This window comes from Zootermopsis nevadensis, unplaced genomic scaffold (assembly GCF_977971745.1).
Source record: "Zootermopsis nevadensis isolate Lab colony 2312 unplaced genomic scaffold, Znev_1.0 Znev_ptg000028l, whole genome shotgun sequence".
NCBI classification, from domain to species: Eukaryota; Metazoa; Arthropoda; class Insecta; order Blattodea; family Termopsidae; genus Zootermopsis; species Zootermopsis nevadensis.
The window spans coordinates 4,585,269-4,604,411 of record NW_028259160.1 but is presented as its reverse complement, the minus strand read 5'-3'; the positions used below and the strand labels follow the sequence as shown (position 1 = coordinate 4,604,411).

The following is a 19,143-nucleotide window of genomic DNA, read 5'->3' as shown; positions in this document are numbered from 1 at the left end:
TTGCGTTGATCATTTAGTGTAAAAGTTTCCTTGTTGCTGTGGAGTTTAGAAGTAAAACTCCAAGCATACTCTACACTGAATAAAGGAGCTTCATGCTCCAGCCGCTTTTTCCACTCTCCCTACCCAACCCCATACCGAATGTATAGAACAGTGGTTTCAACCTGGAGTACGCGTACCCCTGGAGGTACGCAAAGACATCTTAGGGGGTACGTGAAATTTAAAAAAAAAATATTATTTTATGATAAACACTGAATAATCAGTAATGTAATTTATTTAATTTATTTTAGATGTAGATTATATACTATGTATAAGTTGAATTATACACCAACTTTGGGGGTATAAAGTTGAAGAGAAATTATATCTGGGGGTACGCGAACAAAGAGGGTTGAATACCACTATACGACTGGGTGGACTCATGACCTGTTCTGTTCGTACTGCAGAAAGTCTTTCCCTGCCGCAAATCGAACCATATTAATCAATTCCAGTCACTCGTTGACTAGCTGTTGCAAATCATTCATTTGGTGCCCAAAATCAATTTTTTTTTTAAAAAAATCCATATTACGCGTTCCATTTAGTAAATACAGATTAATGTTAATTGCGTATTACCACGGCTCTAATGCAATGCCTTTTGACCGTATTTTGAATAATTCGAAGTATGTACATTGCGAGTGTTATTTTCGACATCACGAAAGAAAAAATAACGTAGCGGAGTGCAAATTAAAATGACGAGAAGTTATGCAGTGCAAATAATACATAATTATCACGGCCCGCTTGATGTATTTGTTCAGTCGCTCAATGAAATTGTGTGTCGTAGCGTATCACATTCCATCCAGTGCACTTATCGATTAATTACCGCTTACACGTAACATGATTAATGTGTGAAATCTAATATTCTCCAAACAAACTGTGTCTTTATAATTCAGTTTTAACAATTTTTATGAAACGCTCTCATAAACTACTTGTGGACATTCTACTTTGCAATTTAATTACTGAAATAACCAACCTTTATCAACATTTATTACACAGAAAGGAAAATATTAAAAGCATGATAATCCGGTAAAACGCAATCAACCATAAACTTATCATCTCGTTATGAATTCAGCTGGCGCGTATTTTTTTGTAGTTAATTCATAACATAAAATCACGTCACGTAAAGAGTAACTTCACAATCTGTAATTTTGTCTTAATATTTCTAACTACCTGTCTGGTTTACATAGGACAATATAACACGAAGAAACGTGAATGTCCATTGAGTGCCTGGAACGGGATTCGAATGTGCGTTCTCAAAGTTGTGGCCATATACCAGACGGCGACTGTGATCGTAAGGCTAACACTACCGTCCGTTCAAGGTCACAACCTTCCTTGTGCCCTCGCCCAGGAATTTGGCTTCGCGAGGGTGGCTATATTGGTAGGAACAATCCACAAGATTCAAAATATGGATACCATTTTTTCAAGAGGGGATTTTTTTGGGGGGGAGAGAAGCGAATGGCCTTGACAGAACAGATGAGTTACTAATTTCTGTAATTAGTTATTACTAATTCTTGGATTATTCGACGTGGTGGAATGACTGCCCAATCCAACTGGAACGACTGTGAAATGAAGTGGTTGTGGCGTGTTTTAAGGCACTATCCCAGTACTTGCCCGGAACGACTGAGGGATAGCCGCGGTGTCCGGGCCATGAATCAAAACAAGAATTCATACGATGCAGTAGTTGTTTTAGGCCTGAAGTTCAACAGATTTTCCAATGATTAGGCCCTCTGGCCTGTTCCAAATCAGAATTAACTTCTGGATCTGAAACGTTTAAACATTTGGTACGATGACTCCTTGGACGGAAGTGATCAGCCCGTCACGAGGCCCCTACCTATACAAGACAGCACAACACCGAAAGACGCGGACAGACATCCTGACCTCGAGTGGGACTCGAACCGATGACGCCAGTGTTTTACCAGGTTAAATACCGTGCACGTCTTAGAGTACGTGGCTAACGCGAATGACAAAAAAACTGATTTATATCAACGGGAATTAAGAACTCTGGGGTACCATAAAATTGTTCGACATTTGACAATATAAATTTGAGTCAAGGAACACTGCATTGTGGGTATCACCAGCACAAACTACAGCCCGTTTGTGTTATTCGATCCGTTTCCATGTGATACAAAAAGTGAGGATATATTAGTGCGATGATGATGGTGATGCGGCTAATTGCCACCATTACGAGGCTACCCCCAGTCCACCATCTTGCAATGTGTCAGTTGTGTGTGATGATTCTGCTTGCGTGACTGAACGCAATCCATCACCCTCTGAGGGGGGTAGCGTATCCCGTTAGGGGTGTCCCGTGGTGGGTGACTCACCCCTCATACAAAAACCTGATTAGCGTATTATTTACAACGTTATTATTGTGATTAACAGGCGTCAGTAGGCTACATAATGCGACTCTTGTAAAGTTTTCACGTGAAGATCTACAATGATAGTTACGGTTATGAAGGTAACGGCTATCACATTACCTATTCTATTTTTGTGAACTTCTAGTACGATTCGCCCTTTTATGTATGAAAAGCTACGGACCTGTGTACCACAGTCGTGTAAATCTCGCGATCCTCTCGATGTTCCATGCGGCTCGACTCAGATTCCAAATTACACAAGATGTGCGACACCAATGTTAATGAATACTGGGAAACTGGGAACGACCCGTTCTTCAAGTGTCTGAGCACTGCGGGTCCCAACTTTCCGTTGGCTTGATCTATTAGACATTCGGTAAGACTCCTTGGACGAGGGATCGGCCCGTCGCAAGTCCTCTACCTGTACACAGGACAGCACAACACAGAAGAACATCCATGGCTTGAGTGGGATTCGAACCCACGGTCCCAGCGACCAAGCGGCACAAGGCCCACGCCTCAGACCGCGCAACCACTGCAGACCCCCATGTTAATGAATGGTAACTTTAAAATGCATGTCAAATAGCATCCTGTGTGCCGCTGTTTTTTACTTCAGTTAAATAAAGTCGACGTAATTTCCAATTAAGTTCACGCGCAAGCTCGCGGTTATGATTTTCCCTCAAATGTGACGGCCCCCCCCCCCCAAGTCGCCTCCCTTTAAGAGCTCTTTCAAGTAGACAGTCTGACGTGCTTGGTGCGAGGAAACGTGGTCAAGCCACCCTCCAGAGCGGTCTGGAGGGACGTTCGATGCCTGTGACGATCATCTTGTCGAACGGCAAGGACCGCACGATCAAACGTAATATTGCCGGGCGTACGACCGCTTCTCGGCCGTCCTGGTTGCATTTTTATTTTGGCACGTGGAAGAATTGTGTTACTGGAAGGACCTCTGTTAATATTGTAAATTCTTTTGTGCTCTATTTGAATCTGAAAGGCTTAACCGGACTTCAAGTTGAGCATTAGGACTCTTTTTCTCTGGATATTTATATAAAGAATTTTTAATAAAACATAGAAGTGCCTTTTGTAATGTTAAAGAATAATAATATTGTTTAAATCTTACACTAGCTTAAAATGTGTTAGGTATTCCCCCCCCCACTATAAATATATTTATTATACAGAAGTAATACGTTATCTGTTGTAGATCTTAATAAGGTGTACATTTTCTATAACGTCTTAAGAATTTGTACGAGAAGCCACCTATTGATAAAAAGGTAGCATTTGGTGTCGTATGTGATTATCCACCAGACTACATGGAGAACAATTTTTGACGACAGCCATCTCATACCTTAAACTGTCAATCTGCAATAGCGACTTTAATGTTCCTTTTCTCAATAAATTTGTTTAAAATCGACGTATTTTGGTCACCCCTGTGCCATCAATCAAATCTCTCCGTGGGTGCAAGGCGGGTAGGGTGCATGGGCAGTGAGTCAATGAAAACATGCGGAAATGGAGTGAGGTAAATGTATCGTGCAGGAAATGCAAACCGCCTGTTATCCTTGCCAGCATATAGTAGTAATAATGCGAATTCCATTCCGGGAGGTACATCCATATGGCAGTGATTGTTGCCGAGTTTCAGACATGTTTATTATGCACTCTAAACTAATAATAATGGCTACCACGCCATGTTGTAATCCATCCAATTGTATTGTGAAGTCCTACATGCAGTTTCAACCTCATGAATGTGCCATAAATTTTCCACCAATCCCAATGTCATTTCCATAAAGCTGTTAGAACAAACCAGCCATCATGACCTGGTTGGTCATCTCATTCCACAATGGTCACCTGATACACGAGCTCTCAATTTAGTGGAATGGATCACAGTTTTACTGATCTCTGAATTCGAACCGACATCAGTTTTCGAGGTCATCAAGGCCCGCGGATACCCTTCGTGCCTTCAGAGGCAAAGCGTACATCAGCACATCTGACATGTTCAAAGCAGCACTATGAAACTCTCTGCCGGTGGGGCTAATGGTCTACATTATAAAACATAAACACACACACATAAGTACATACATACAGGCATACCGAACGCCTCAGCGAGTGGTTAGTACTCCTTCTTGTATTCGTAAAGTCTCTGGTTCAAATCTCGGCTCGGAGACCGCTATCCTAACTAAGGTTCTTCGTGGTTTCTCTCAGTTCCTCCATGCAAATGCCGAGAAAATACATCAAATTACGTCGTTACTGCTTCCTTCGATATCATTTTAAAATCATTCTAAATTAATCACCATATCATCCGACAATACGTAATCTGGTCCACTAACGTCATCGTTAAATACAACACAAATAACAGAATATATGTAAACTGGAAACAAAAAATGCCACATTAAGTTATGAACATGCAACTGAATAAAATAGGTACTTTATAGATGTTTAAGATTCATTAGTAATCATTTTGTGATATTATTTATTATTGACTGCAAATGGGTTTATACCCGGTGGCAGTGACCTACAATAAGATACAAAACAATGAGACACAACACAACAATGAGATACAACAAAACAATGAGACAGAACAAAAACAATAAAAAAAACACAACAAGAAAAGAAAACTATATGACACAACAAAACAATGAGATACCTCACCACAATGAGACAGAACAAAACAATCAACAAAAGGACACAACAAAAACAATAAGACACAACAAAACAATGAGATACATCAACACAGAGACAGAACAAAACAATAAAAAAAATGACACAACAAAAACAATAAGACACAACAACATAGCTAAATCATATTTCAAAGTCATTTGTTTACGATGGGCGGACTCAAAATTGTTTAATTGATGGGAGTACATTTACCATGGATGCTTAGACATCGGTATTTCCTCTTCCGTAATATCAGTTTTACAATAAATATAGCGAATATATCAGTTAAAATTAAATCAGTTTTACATTATACATACTAATACGAAATTAGCATAAAAATCTGTACGTTTCTCCGAAACGTTGGATGACCCATTCTTCGTTACCAACATCCGTCCTAGGATACCACACACAAGACATAAAATCGTATGAAATATAACAAAATTAACTGACAGGAAAAGGATCACTGTTGTTAGATGCACTTAGAGTGGCTAAATAACTTCAATTTAGAATTTCCTGCTCAGACTGTTTCCTGTTACAAGCCTAATTTACGTATTTCCATCCTAACAGAAACTAACTTTATTTAATTCACTATAAATCTTGAGTTGTGAAGAACATCACAGACTCAGTGACAGAATAACTGACAGGGCGGGAGAGTAGTGACTGAATAAGTAAAAAAAACTGATTAAATTAATGAGTAATGACTGAATTAATGGACGAATGAATGACAGTAATTGATCGAGTGGCTGACTGAATGAATGCTTGAGAGAATGAATGGCTCAACGAATAGTAATTTGCTGCATGAAATATTTAATTTGTGATTAATTCTTGGATAACTTGAATGACTGAGGGACAAAGTGACCGAATGTTCGAATGGAATAAACACGTGACTGACGGATTCCGTGGCGAAGTGATCACAATAAAACAAAGAGAGACTTGGGCCAAACTGACAGGTTTTACGTTATCCACAAATGAAAAACAAACGAAAAATTATAGTTCTTAATAGCCACTTTATAGGTGTAATTGTATAGTCAGTAAGAAAGATTCAGTTTCGATGATTCTATGGAAATGCAGACGAAAACGGATATCTCTCAACTCGCTGGTAGCATAATCTGATACAGAAAATACAGGAATGTGATTCTGTCTTTTCTGGAATAAACAAGTGTAAGCTGTTCAAAAATATCGACCTGCAGACTGATATAAGAGGTGGGGGGAGGGGACAAGGCGCCACCCACTTCACAGTTTGACAGCCATCAACTCGAAATGTGGACACAGTGAAAGATAAGCAATCGATGGACATCCATTAATGGCCTGTCTGTCAGGGCGTGTTCCATTAGTCCACACTTGGATTCAAGTGACTTTAATCTCTGCATTTTAGCTTCTGGCACGTTCGTCACAGCAGGCTACAGTGCTGTGGAGAATTTTGTTATCTCGTCCGCCATGGTGGAATCTGGAGCATTATGATTAGCACGAATACGAGAACTCAAATTCTGTACAACAATATTTCATGAACTTGCCTTCTGTGTTTTCGCTACGTGACAAATTGCCACAGTTATTCTCAGGATTTATAAAAGGGACGTACTGGGGTAAATCAGCCAGGGCGTGAAGCTAAACCACTCACCTTCCTGTAACGACCAAAGTTAAACATACGTGCAGCTGTCTCCATTACCCACTCAACTTCTTGGCTTGGCGCTTCATTAAAACTTTACTGATTTCTAATTTCAGTCGAGTTACCGGCTCTGACTGCAGTTTTACATGTTTTTCCTCAGTCTGCCCATACTAACGTCGGAATAGTAGGCTTACCATGAATTAGGATGCCTTCTAAACATTCACCTAGTCACGATTCATGACGATCGACACCCCAGAGGGCGGAATCTAGTTAGGGGTAAATTTTAAGTTTTCATGTCCACTGGTGTAGACTGTGGTTATTCTGTTTCCAATTTGTATTTAATTTGAATTATTAACAGAAAGCAATCACTGGCTGTTTTTAACTCCACACCATGCGACATCGTGTACTCCTTATCTTTTATCGGGTCGTGTGATTACCAGCGTTTCGAATGAATCTACCACCTCCATCTTCAATGTAGGCTACGATGGAGGCGACACGTTTCTCCTAAACGTTGGCAACCTCTTGCACGACGTCATAACCCAGAATACGATATTCAACAACACATGTACTCTCTCCAGGCGGAAACCTAATCCCTTAAGGCAATTTGGTCTTTGAGAATTTCTCCGTCCACTCCCGCCATCTGCTTTCTTGGAACATATTGAATGAAAGAAAGGAAGAAATAAGGAAAAGGAATGAAGGAAATAAAAAGAAAGAATGGGACAATTCATGTTGCTGTAGTGTGTAAGATAAAACCGCAGAAGGGGCTGAATTTGATCTGGCACGTTGCCGCCTGTCTAACACCGAGCAATCGATACTTCACACATGTGCGTCGAACCGCGAGGTTTAGCACAAGTAAGGGAAAGCAAGGGCCAAGAAAACTGGTTAGCCGTGGCCACAAGTTAAACGCTTATAACCGACGAGCAGACACCGACAGAACATACTCAGCCAATGGACATGATTCTGAGCTCGTCACAACCTCACAAACTATCTTCAAAAAATTAATTTTAATATCATCCTTCCATCGCCTTCTAGATCTTTAAAGAAAGACAAGACATTGGTCATTGGAACACAAATTTATACTTCGAAACTCGTAGTTTTGTGCAAGAACCATCGCTTGCAGTCGAATTGATGTCTAGAGTCATGCATACACAAGTGCTATATACATATAATCTATATGCATGTAAAGAGTGAGCACAAAAGAACGTTAAACTTTTAAAATTACATAGAAAACGAATGCGGCGTACTTAGAACTTATGCCTACACCAACAGATTTTAAAAATTCTAAAAGTTTTGTACGTAACTCGCAGAGAATCGATACGCGCTCCGCGAGTCACAAGGCAGATGTCGAGACGATAATGTAACTCGTCCCAAACATTGTGCAGAGCATCTCCAGCGATCGAAGCTATGGCACTTGTGATTCGCTGCCTCGACTCTGGCAAAGATTCCGGCGTAAGCGGATACTCGGCTGGGTGGTTCCATGCGAAATGCACGTCGCACAGCTGTTATAGATTCCTTATTCGCTAACTGCAGAACACACGAACTTCTATGTTCTGGTGTAACCGTTTTCAAAACTAGTGACATCTAGGTGAGGTGCGCAACAACAGTCAGAACAGAATTTTGAGATTCTTTCTATCGACTGGCGTGGGTGTGAAGTTCTAAGAAAGCTCATAGATTTTCTGTATCATTCTGAAAATTTACAGTTATTCTGTGCTCACTCTGTATTTACTTAAAAGTGGTTAATTTACGGCGTTTCTAATTACTGAGACTACATAGCGTCAAATGATGAGATGATAGGTGAATGTTGAGATGGAAAGGATATGGAAGAAAACGAGCGTGGTCTTTTTTTTGGCAGTGTGCTGGCATTTGCCTGGAGGGACTAAAGAAAATCACGGAAATGTCAGTCAGGATAGCCAGTGTCCGGGCTGAGATTTGAACCCGGGACTTCCAGAATACGAATGAGTTAGTCTACTCAACCAATCTAGGGCAGAAGAACTGCTGTTCTGACCAAGGTCATTCCTGGTTTTGTGAGAGACATGTCCATCGACCTTTATTTTTTAACGGCATGGGTATAATAATGTGAAAATTCATTTGAAAAATGAATAAGTCAGAAGTGGTTGATTTTAAGATGTTCTGTTTCGAGGCAACGAAGAATTTATTGAAGTTCACAGATTAAACGTTGGTCAGAGTAATGTTTGAATGAGGATTCATGTTTTGTATGCTTAAGAAAAGCTAGGCGACATGTTTAAGAAAGTATGTAGATATAAAGAGAAAAAACACAGTCCCTCTACGCAAATGCTGAGATATTTTAAACAGGTCACTTACTTTAACGTAATTCCCAATATTCATTATTCACAGCTACTCCTATTTCTGATATTGTATAATCTAAATAGCCGATGAAGCATTGTTAAATAAACGAATGGCAAATTACATAGCCTAACATTCACAAAAGCAAACATAGTATTCTTCTGACAAATAACAATGTAATCTTTCACATGCACAACTTCTTTTATGTAAAAAAACACGTACTATCTTTTGGGTCATAAATTTCAGGGGTTGGGGGTTGAATACCTAAACACCCCTGCATATAAGGACGAATGCTACATGTAACCACTAATATGAGGTACTGAACACTGATTCTGCATTCGCATTCTAACCTTGAATTCCCATCTTCCATCTTGGAACGCCAGCATTCTAAGTCCCGCTGCCGTGCTTGGACTCCATGACGACACACAAATAAATATGCGCACATAATCACAATAATATATAAACTATTAGCACAATAAAACACATATTAATAGACAAGTATTAACAATGACTTCCACAAAACACGTATAACTCCACAAACAGCAAACTGGACTGAAGCCAGCACCTGCAACGCCAAAGTTACGACGAGGGGGGGGGGGGGGGGCGACGAAAAAGAATAGCACGGCATTTAATCAGAAAGACAAGTCACTAAGGAAAACTGATTCTTGTGTAGTTTTCAGTGATAGTAAATAAGAACTTTAGTATGTACTATAAAACTGTAGATGTAGATCTATGTTTGTCGGTTTGTTAGAGTGTGTGTAACCATCGGACGTTAAGAATGCTTAACTTCATTCCTCCATACAATTTCATTATTTGGTGTTCAAGCACAACCATCATAAAAGGCTTATAGGTGGGAAATGAGGACGTCTCATCTCTTCTGATAATAAATACCTCTCATACTCAAAATCCACAAGAAAGTAAACTTTCCTCATTGAGAAACACTTCATTATAACACGCCTAGGTAGTCAGTAAATCATCGAGTTCACAAATGGAGTTTTTTTCTGGTGAACAGCTATCAGTTATTCAAGGGAGGCCATGTATGAGGCTAGCTGCTGTTCATTCGTTCAATCGATTGGTTAATTATTCGTACAGAATGTTCTCTTTAACGTAGAAAAACACCAGATATTGTGACCGGTCTTTGAAGGTTTTTCTCAGTCCTCGCAGTAAAATCCTGGAACACTAACTTATCTAAAAATTGGTAAGGTTGCAGGTTCTCACGGCTTAGAGTATGGAGAAGACTGTCTTATCGGATGTTGCGACGTGTAATCTGGTAAAAGCTTCCTACATCATCAAGGCGATGCATTCGTCACACTGATTCTGGAAGCAGCAAGTATGTCTGAAACGTCGGTAAACTTCTGCCACACTACACGGTGCAATATCTCAAAAAACAGATGTCTCCTCATCTACATATTTAAGTGTCTGTACGCTTTGTAGTTGACAAGAGTAGTCAAACAAACAAAGATACGAACGAGATTTTTTTTTTCCATGGTTGTACAGAAAGAAACGAGAAAGAAGTTGTGAGGCGCTCACTTAAACACCGCGTGTTGCGTGATGCATCTCACATGATGGCCCGGCGTTAATTAAATGATGTTAATTGTTCTTACAAAAGCGCCTTGTCATCACCACAAAATTACAGCAATTAGTTGTCATCCCAGAGGAGTGGATTTTGTATTAAAATCAAAAGCTAAGTTCGACTAACTGACAAATTAGTTCTGTATGCAGTAACTAAACAATAAATGCTGTAAAGAATTAAGGCCACTACCTTCCCTTAAATGCTCCCCATTACTACCATAAATCACACATTGATTATTATATATGTTTGTCGCCTGTTTGCATTCATGATTTACCACTAGCAGGCTATAAAATACCCACAAACTTTTCAGTCATAATTTAATATTTCTCCTCGTATTCTCCATGGACCACAGACATTCTTGAGAATCTGACAGTTACTCATCTAATAAAATTCACCGTCTTCTATGGAACTCGAAGGTTTGTTACCGTGTTCACAAAAGCCCGCTACTGAAGCCTGTCTCGAATTACTTGAATCCATTTCAATTTCTAATTGTCTGCTTCTTTAAAATCTGTTTTAATTTGATCTTGCCATCATCACCTAAGACTCTTAAATGGTTTCTTCCCTTCAGGTTTTCCACTGCGTTGTGCAGAAAGGTTCTGGATGGTTCATGACCGTCTCTTATGGTGGGCATTGACAATAGGGAAGCTGAAATCTTGGTTTTTGCTACCCGAGAATTAATTCAATGGACTGATATACTGAGCCAGTCACAGTGGCCACACCGTTCAAGGTTTGCATGGTCTTGAACCGCTTGAACACTTGAAGAAGGCGCGAGAACCACGCTGACTGCCTTTGTCGAAGTTCTGTTTGGAAATTCTGCTGGTGATACACAAGAAATATGAACAACTTGTGGAATTTTAGATTCTCACGGCGGTGAAGATGTTGGTACTGATCTTCTGGGTTGTTTCGCCGTGTGGATTGTGGATATATGCCAATGTTTCGGCTGATTTTTTGCCTTCATCTTCAGGGCTTCCGGATTTCAAAACTGATGATAGAGGCAGTACGTTCTTCCAAGGCGTTGGTATCTACCCACAAGGTCACACAGCGTTACAACTCAGAAGACTGACATACATAGTATGAAGAACTTAAATTAGGATAATTAGGAAAAGAATCGATGGGGTGGTTTCCGAATACAGGCTTACAGCATTGCCACTACACCAAACTGCTCGCTGTTTATTTTTGTTCATTTCCGTTCTGAGCACTCCCGTTTCGCATCCGGGAGGTCCCAGGTTCAAACCCCGAACCTAAAAATTTATAATCCAACTGGAGGTTTTCCAGTCCTTGAAGTCAATTGCTTACATAGTACATGAAAGACGTTATGAGAACGATCGCCCTGATGATGGCGGCAGCAAGCTCATCTGAAACTTCTATCAATTTATACGAGACTACACGGACCAACATCCCAGAAGATAGTATCTTTATACTCGCTGCTGTAAGAAAGAATATGAAATCTAACATTAAATTAGGCCACGACCGCTTCCTTCTACATCTTTTCCAGTTCATTATTCGTTAATGATTGATCATCAATCGACGTTATATATTTGAGCAGTTGAAAGCGTCGAGTGAGTGTTGGGTGTGTGGGGGGGGGTGCTGGTATTGGGCTCGTAACCCCTCCCTCACGTAGTCACCAGGCATGGTGACGAAAACAGAATCGGTGTTAACAGCTGCAGATCGCAATGATTTAATGTTCACTCTCTGTTCCTGTTCCAGGTGTGGCCCGCTCAGTCGATGTGACAGACAGCTTGACAAGTAAGTAGACAGGTCCACTGTTGTGTGCAGACAGACTCACTGTGTCAATACACGGTTTCAAATTCGGTGTGAAGCCGAGAGGAAACTGGCGTAGGACTGAGTGCCTACACGTGCCCTCCTGTATATTTTCCATTTCCTACGTTTATATTATTATTGTTGTTATTCTATGTTCTCCATGTTCTACATCTTCTTCGTGTTAATCCTTCCTCTCGTTCTCTTCCTTTTGATTACAGCAGTCCCTCGTCCAACGCTGGGGATGCGTTGTTCCTCGAAAGCGATGCCTTCGGTGAATCCGCGTTGGACAAACTTCATATTGCATGAGATTAATAGGGATACGATAACGCGACCGTGGAAAATCAAAGTAGATAAACATCCATAAATGTACTGTAATGATATTTATTTGTGATACTTAAACTTATCGTTGGAAAGTTAGGCTTTAAAATAAAACTTCAACGGAACTTTCTGCAAAACGCTATGCGCACCACGCAATGCATCTAGCATATTTTATGTTCTCATCTAGTGCCACAAACATAAACTTTCCTCTGCTTCATCGTAACTTTTACATTCACGCTGTCAAAGGAAAATATCATACACCGTAAAACAATACGAGACAAGTTAGTTAACACAATGACAACGTAAGACCGAGGGTTACGTGCAGTTTCAGTGACGAAGACAGGGTACAAAAGGCGTGGAAGGAATAAATCGTGGGATGAATAAAACAAACCAAATTGGTTATACAAACACATACCTAAAATCTAATCGTCATCGGCTTTTCAAATAGCAGTGGTATTTTTCGTATGCTAATACAGCGAGTTTGGCAGACCGCGAAAATCGTGTTTTCCGCGCTCGTCAAACAGTCGTTATCGTTTATTTTCACGCGTATAATCGAATCCGCTTTGGACGATGGTTTACTTTGTGTTACTTATTGTACTCCCAACCTTCACTTCAAGCTGGTTTATAATTTCATTTCGGTAATGCTTCTTACAAGAAGTGTAAATTTTACTTCAGCATAAACATGTTACCTCATAAGGTTCGTACACGCACCCACATAAACATACATATATACATTTGTAGGCATATACATAAGTATAAAAGCACTGGAACATATTTTCTCACATAGGAACCAATAGAAATTTCCTGGAAATGTTTGATGCATTAAACAGTAGTTGCTCATATGAGTTTGTTTATAGCTTCATGACTTGAACACTTAATGTTGTGTAGGGTTATGGAAAAAATTACTTACACTGGATTACAACGTAATCTTTGGTTTTGTTTTATGTTCATTTGTTAATAAACTTTTTGTAACAGCCAGTGCATGAAACAGAACACTTATGGAAGCTTTATGTTCTTCAGTATGTACTGCAACTTTCCAATCTTGTTTATTTTGAGAATCTAACAATACTCATGAATAAAGTCTATTGGACACTGTCGAAGTATTGAACGCAAGGCAGATGGTACATGAAGATTTCTGTCTTCTGGGTTGTTGCGCTGTGTAGTCTGGCTGATGTTTACCAACGTTTCAGATTAATTCATCGCCCTGATGATGGGAGCAGTATGACCTCTGAAACGTTGGTTAACATCGACCAGACTACACAGCGCAACAACCCAGAAGACAGAAATCTTCATACTAAGAATCGCCCTGATGACGGAGGCAGTACGACCTCTGAAACGTTGGTAAACATCGACCAGACTACACAACGCAATAACCCAGGAGACAGAAATCTTCATACTCATCGCCCTGATGACGGAGGCAGTATGACCTCTGAAACGTTGGTAAACATCGACCAGACTATACAGCGTAACAACCCAGAAGACAGAAATCTTCATACTCATCGCCCTGATGACGGAGGCAGTATGACCTCTGAAACGTTGGTAAACATCGACCAGACTATACAGCGTAACAACCCAGAAGACAGAAATCTTCATAATCATCGCCCTGATGACGGAGGCAGTATGACCTCTGAAACGTTGGTAAACATCGACCAGACTATACAGCGTAACAACCCAGAAGACAGAAATCTTCATACTAAGAATCGCCCTGATGACGGAGGCAGTATGACCTCTGAAACGTTGGTAAAGATCGACCAAACTACACAGCGCAACAACACAGAAGACAGAAATCTTCATACTAAGAATCGCCCTGATGACGGAGGCAGTATGACCTCTGAAACGTTGGTTAACATCGACCAGACTACACAGCGCAACAACCCAGAAGACAGAAATCTTCATACTCATCGCCCTGATGATGGAGGCAGTATGACCTCTGAAACGTTGGTTAACATCGACCAGACTACACAGCGCAACAACCCAGAAGACAGAAATTTTCATACTCACCGCTGTGAAAACCTCAAATCTTACACAGATGACACATGTAGTTACATAGTCCTTCGAGGGGCTAAAGAAAGAAGCAGTGAGGGGTTCTAAAAATGTCGCCAACTTAAAATGCATAAATGAATGCTGAGTGTGAATAAATATTTTGTATTTTTAATTATATTAGATGAAAGCATATGAGATCGCAGAGCCGGGCAATCTTGTACATTTCTCCGCAGTCTTATCTTACTGTGACCCTGACATGTGACAGAATCGCAATCATGGACTTCACAAACCCGCTGTGTACTTCAAACGCATCCTTCATGTGTCATTTGGCACGCACTGCTAAAGACGTTACATGACAGGCAACGATAAGAGTTTAATTACTGGTTGGTGGGGGGGGGGGGAGGGGGCTGTCAATAGTCGGATACAGTGACTGACGTTTCCTATGATATCGGCTGTGATAACCTTGTTTGTTCCGTTAAGTCGCGTCCCAGCACGTCTCTGTTCCTATAGAACTGCACAAAAAATCTCAACAACATTGATATTATAACATTGACCACAAAAATCAACAATGTTGCTATTGTATTCGCCCCTAAATAATGTCAATAATATCATCTCATAACAATCTTAACGGTATTGTTACTTTAATAATGCGTATAAGAAACATTAGGGCTATGATAATAATGAAGGCAGCAGGTACCTATGAAACGTTGGTAAATTTTAGCCACAAATTGGGTTTTCAATTACATGACGACTCTTTCTTAACTCCGTCGATATTTTGGCTTAGGACTGAATAGAGGAGAAAGTTATGTAATGGGGAACATGGGTATTCGTTGTCTTCATCAGGATAATAGTATTAGCGTATTTAAATGACGAACAGTGAGATGAATAAGATCTGTTGCATGCATAGGAGAAATAAGAAATGCATATATGATTCCGATTGGAAAATCTCGAGAGAAGAAATCACTTGGAACAACTTAGAAGTAGATGTGAAGATAGTTTTTCATTGTTCTTCGAGAAACCGGCTGTGAAGTTGTGAAATGGATCCACCTCGATGAGGATGTGATCGATGGACGGGATATTTTATATCACGGTATAATTTCGGATTCTACAACACAATTTTTTTGTCAGATTAAAACTGCCAACTGCTCGACGTCGACGCAGAAACTTCCCGTGTAATTAGTATCAACTGAAGAGTTTATTTATCATCGTATAAGAACAGCGACTTGCTTTTCTTACCTCGTGGGTAAAGAGACGAGATCTTGAACCTGACCACTCACCTCACCTGATGTGGGATTTTGTCGGATGCCTGCATTGTTCGATGCTTGGATAGGTTAGGTTAGTTTCCACTTATGAGTCATGAAGTTTCAGGATCGGCTGCGTACAATGTCTATAGTGAAACGTGGCTATTTGACAGCAACATACATTCGACGATCTTACGAGGGTGAATATCCCCTGCCTTTCTGACCAACCGACCTCAGAATATCGAAGTAATTACTCCGAGTAGCATGTAGTAGCCACAAGATGTGGTTTCGATACTCCAACTATTGCAATCCTGGAGCTAAGCCGATTACGGAAGTGTGATTGGAATTACTTAACCCGAGGGAAGGAAGAAAGATAAAGCCGATGACGCTGTCCAAGTCTGCACTATAGCCTCTCCCTCTTGTTTCCAGAACTAAATTGCAATTAAGCTTCAATAGCTTGAGGCTTCATGAAATGTGTCCGGACTCTGGAATATTGACATTCATTGAACTTCGGTCAGCATGGTCACTAGTTCTTTGACAAAGTGAATAAAACGGACATGTAACAGGGTGGTCGTGTCTGTCTGTCTACGTGTTTCATCTCAGAAACTACTACATGAATCTCGATACTGAGGATCCAAATGAAACACTGCAGGGTGGATTTTAGCTAACATTCGTTAAAATCGATACTATATAGATCCTCACTACTGTGGATGAACCTGATATCAAACTTTATCGCGTTTCTTGAGTGGCACCTTGTATAAAAAAATTGGCATATGTAATATAAAATATAAGTCTTTGTAAAGTCTACATGGAATAATTGTTTATTAGTAACAAAGTACAAAGAAAAATCATTTCTCCTTATGCAGCGTTATCTGTAGTACAGTTAGTTTTGCAAGAAGATATTTTAATCTAAAATAAATGAAAATCAAGATCAGTTACGTACACAAAGACGCAAATAATAAATTTGAAAAACATGTGCTGCCCTACTCAAACCTAGAGTTTGGAAATTCTTTGGATATTCTGCATTTCTTATTTTATAAAAAAGAGTCATACAGAAACACGCAATGGATAAATGTCTTTATTTTGTTGAGCGTATCAAAAAAGTTAAATATATTATTACATTTCCAGTACAACGCAAATAATGCTCCACGCATTCTTAACCATTGCAGTAAATGAAGTTGATTGGTCAGCTTCACGCTCCAGTTGCTTTATCTCCGCACTAGATCTGATAGCCATAGTCAATCTGGCGTGGTGGGTGTCAACTGCGACTGACTGACAAGAGATTTACAACTAAAAATGATGTCGCGATTTATTAATCCTTGGACCCGTCTGCGTGTCGTTCCGATCCCAAATCCGAACGAAAAAGTGTAGCGCTGTTGTATGCTCTTGATTGATATCCGAACGTCGAAGCAAACGGGCAAGCTTTCAGCAGCCAGAACACATACCAGTAGACTAGCTGTGGAAAGAATTATCAGATGATAACAGCAATAGGAGATTTTCAATCTCGTACGAATGGTTCAAATTCAACTTTCAGTCTCATATTAACCTTAAATACAACTTATAATTTCTTTAAAAATGTTGTCATCACACAAATATAGAACTAATTAAAATACAAAATTTCTATTCAAAACATTTTTGGACGTAATTAATTTTTAAGAAAATTCGGGAAGAATCAACTGATGGCTATTTGCTGCATGGAAGTATTGTGACTGCCAATACAACTATGGGTTTTAATCGGAAATAACAGATTAGTGTAAGTTGTAAATGAAAACCATCTAAACAACAGCTTGCGTAATTAAAACGTGTGTGTCTCTCACCCGGATCTAGACTAATTTTCTGAATTACCTTTTCTTATCTCTCTCAGACGATTATGAAAGATTAAGGTCGAACTCATAACCTCATCAACCACGATTCTCGGTTTTGTTGGCAACTGTATTTAAGTTCTCCTTGCTTTTATTTGTTATTGTATTTTGTAAGGAAGTTTTGAACAGTTTCAAGTATATATGAAGTTCTTATGAGAACTATACATACAAAAAGTACGTACCTGTGTAAAAATGTTAGAATTGTTAGAATGTACTTGTAATCCAAAGCTAGATATTTTATAGAGTGTTCTCAAGAAAACACAAGTCATTGCTTTCAATGAACACGATGACCATGTTGAGATGCACACTTAGCTGTCACAACAATTGTCCGTTCAACAACTGAAGATCGTAATGTATTAATAACATGCCACAGCTTCATAGTTACCTAAACACACACACCGGTAAAGCGGCGCTCGTGTTGTAAAAATGTTGACGAAATCGTTGATTGTTAAGATAATTATACGTCTTAAAGGAAATATAAGAAGTAAAAGGGGTAAGAGGAAACATCTATATAAGAATATGGAGAGGATCAAAAGATTAAATTTCATAATAACAAGAAGAAGAAGGACATGGAAGAAGGTTAACGTACCATGACTACATCGGTTGATACAGCGTTGTAAAAGAATTGCATAAATAAATAAACACAAAGGACAGGAAATCAGAAAACAGCTTAATATTGGAGCTGTTCTTCATGTATAAAGAAAGAAAAAATGTGACAATATAAAAAGGATATGCCTGTGAAAACTCAATAATTATTCGCCCTAATCCTGTGTCTCAGTACAATTTTGATAAATGCGACAGGGTGAAAACCCTGGAAAGTTGAAGTTATCGATTAATTTTCATAGCATGACGAAGTGAAAAATTAGTTCCCATAACTCTCTCTCTCTCTGCTGTCCAAAGATTATAAATGAGTTCATTACGGATTTTCTCCTTCTTTCTACAAAATGGAATCTCAATCAATTTGCCCGGCTAGTCACCACGTTGAAATTTGAGCAGACCCTTCACTCCCTCCCCGACTTGTCACCTCGGAGATTGGACGCCTGTCGCTTGCAATTTCCTCCCCTCGACCATCACAATTCAGCGAGCATAGCATTATGTACCATAGTAGCCTGCTTAAAGCACGAATTCATGGTGCAGAATAAATAAATGCAGAAGTGTCCTATGTACACTTTTCTGTAGGCCCAATCACAGAATTTTCACCGACTGCTGCAACTTTTAACACATTAAATAAATCAAACCAAGAGTTGGGCTTCTGGAAAGACGAAACTACTTACTTTGTCAGCATGGACGTGTGTTACAGAAAACGCAGATTTCCGTGTCGGAATATTAACCATTGTCCTTACAAAATTCAACAGGCACGTTAATTTCTGTACTAGAATTTTCTCTACACCAGATGGCCGTACATAAACCATGACTCGGTCACCGCAACCTCATTTCTGAAAATGGGTTTAACGCGTGAAGGTTAGGTTGGCGT

At 39.7% G+C, this 19,143-nt stretch overlaps 2 protein-coding genes across 6 annotated transcripts in view; one reads left to right on the top strand and one right to left on the bottom strand.

Annotated features, from left to right (window-relative positions):
• The window catches only part of fz2 (frizzled 2), a 98,233-nt gene that overhangs the window by 42,440 nt on the left and 36,650 nt on the right, over positions 1-19,143 (top strand). For all 3 annotated transcript variants that reach the window (XM_087357049.1, XM_087357051.1, XM_087357048.1), the window contains exon 2: positions 12,212-12,250. The gene's annotated coding sequence lies outside the window, so the exon portion shown is untranslated. The remainder of the gene's footprint in view (positions 1-12,211; positions 12,251-19,143) is intronic.
• LOC110836395 (serine-enriched protein) overlaps positions 1-19,143 on the bottom strand; it is a 201,857-nt gene that overhangs the window by 146,923 nt on the left and 35,791 nt on the right. The window contains exon 1 of one of the 3 annotated variants that reach the window (XM_087357061.1): positions 9,282-9,481. The exons of 1 other annotated variant lie outside the window; for it this stretch is intronic. In XM_087357061.1, coding sequence (XP_087213187.1) covers positions 9,282-9,317 — 36 coding nt within the window. In that variant the 5' untranslated portion in view covers positions 9,318-9,481. Of the gene's footprint in view, positions 1-9,281; positions 9,482-19,143 lie in introns of those variants that run through there. One more of the 3 variants, XM_087357060.1, reaches the window with a different exon arrangement.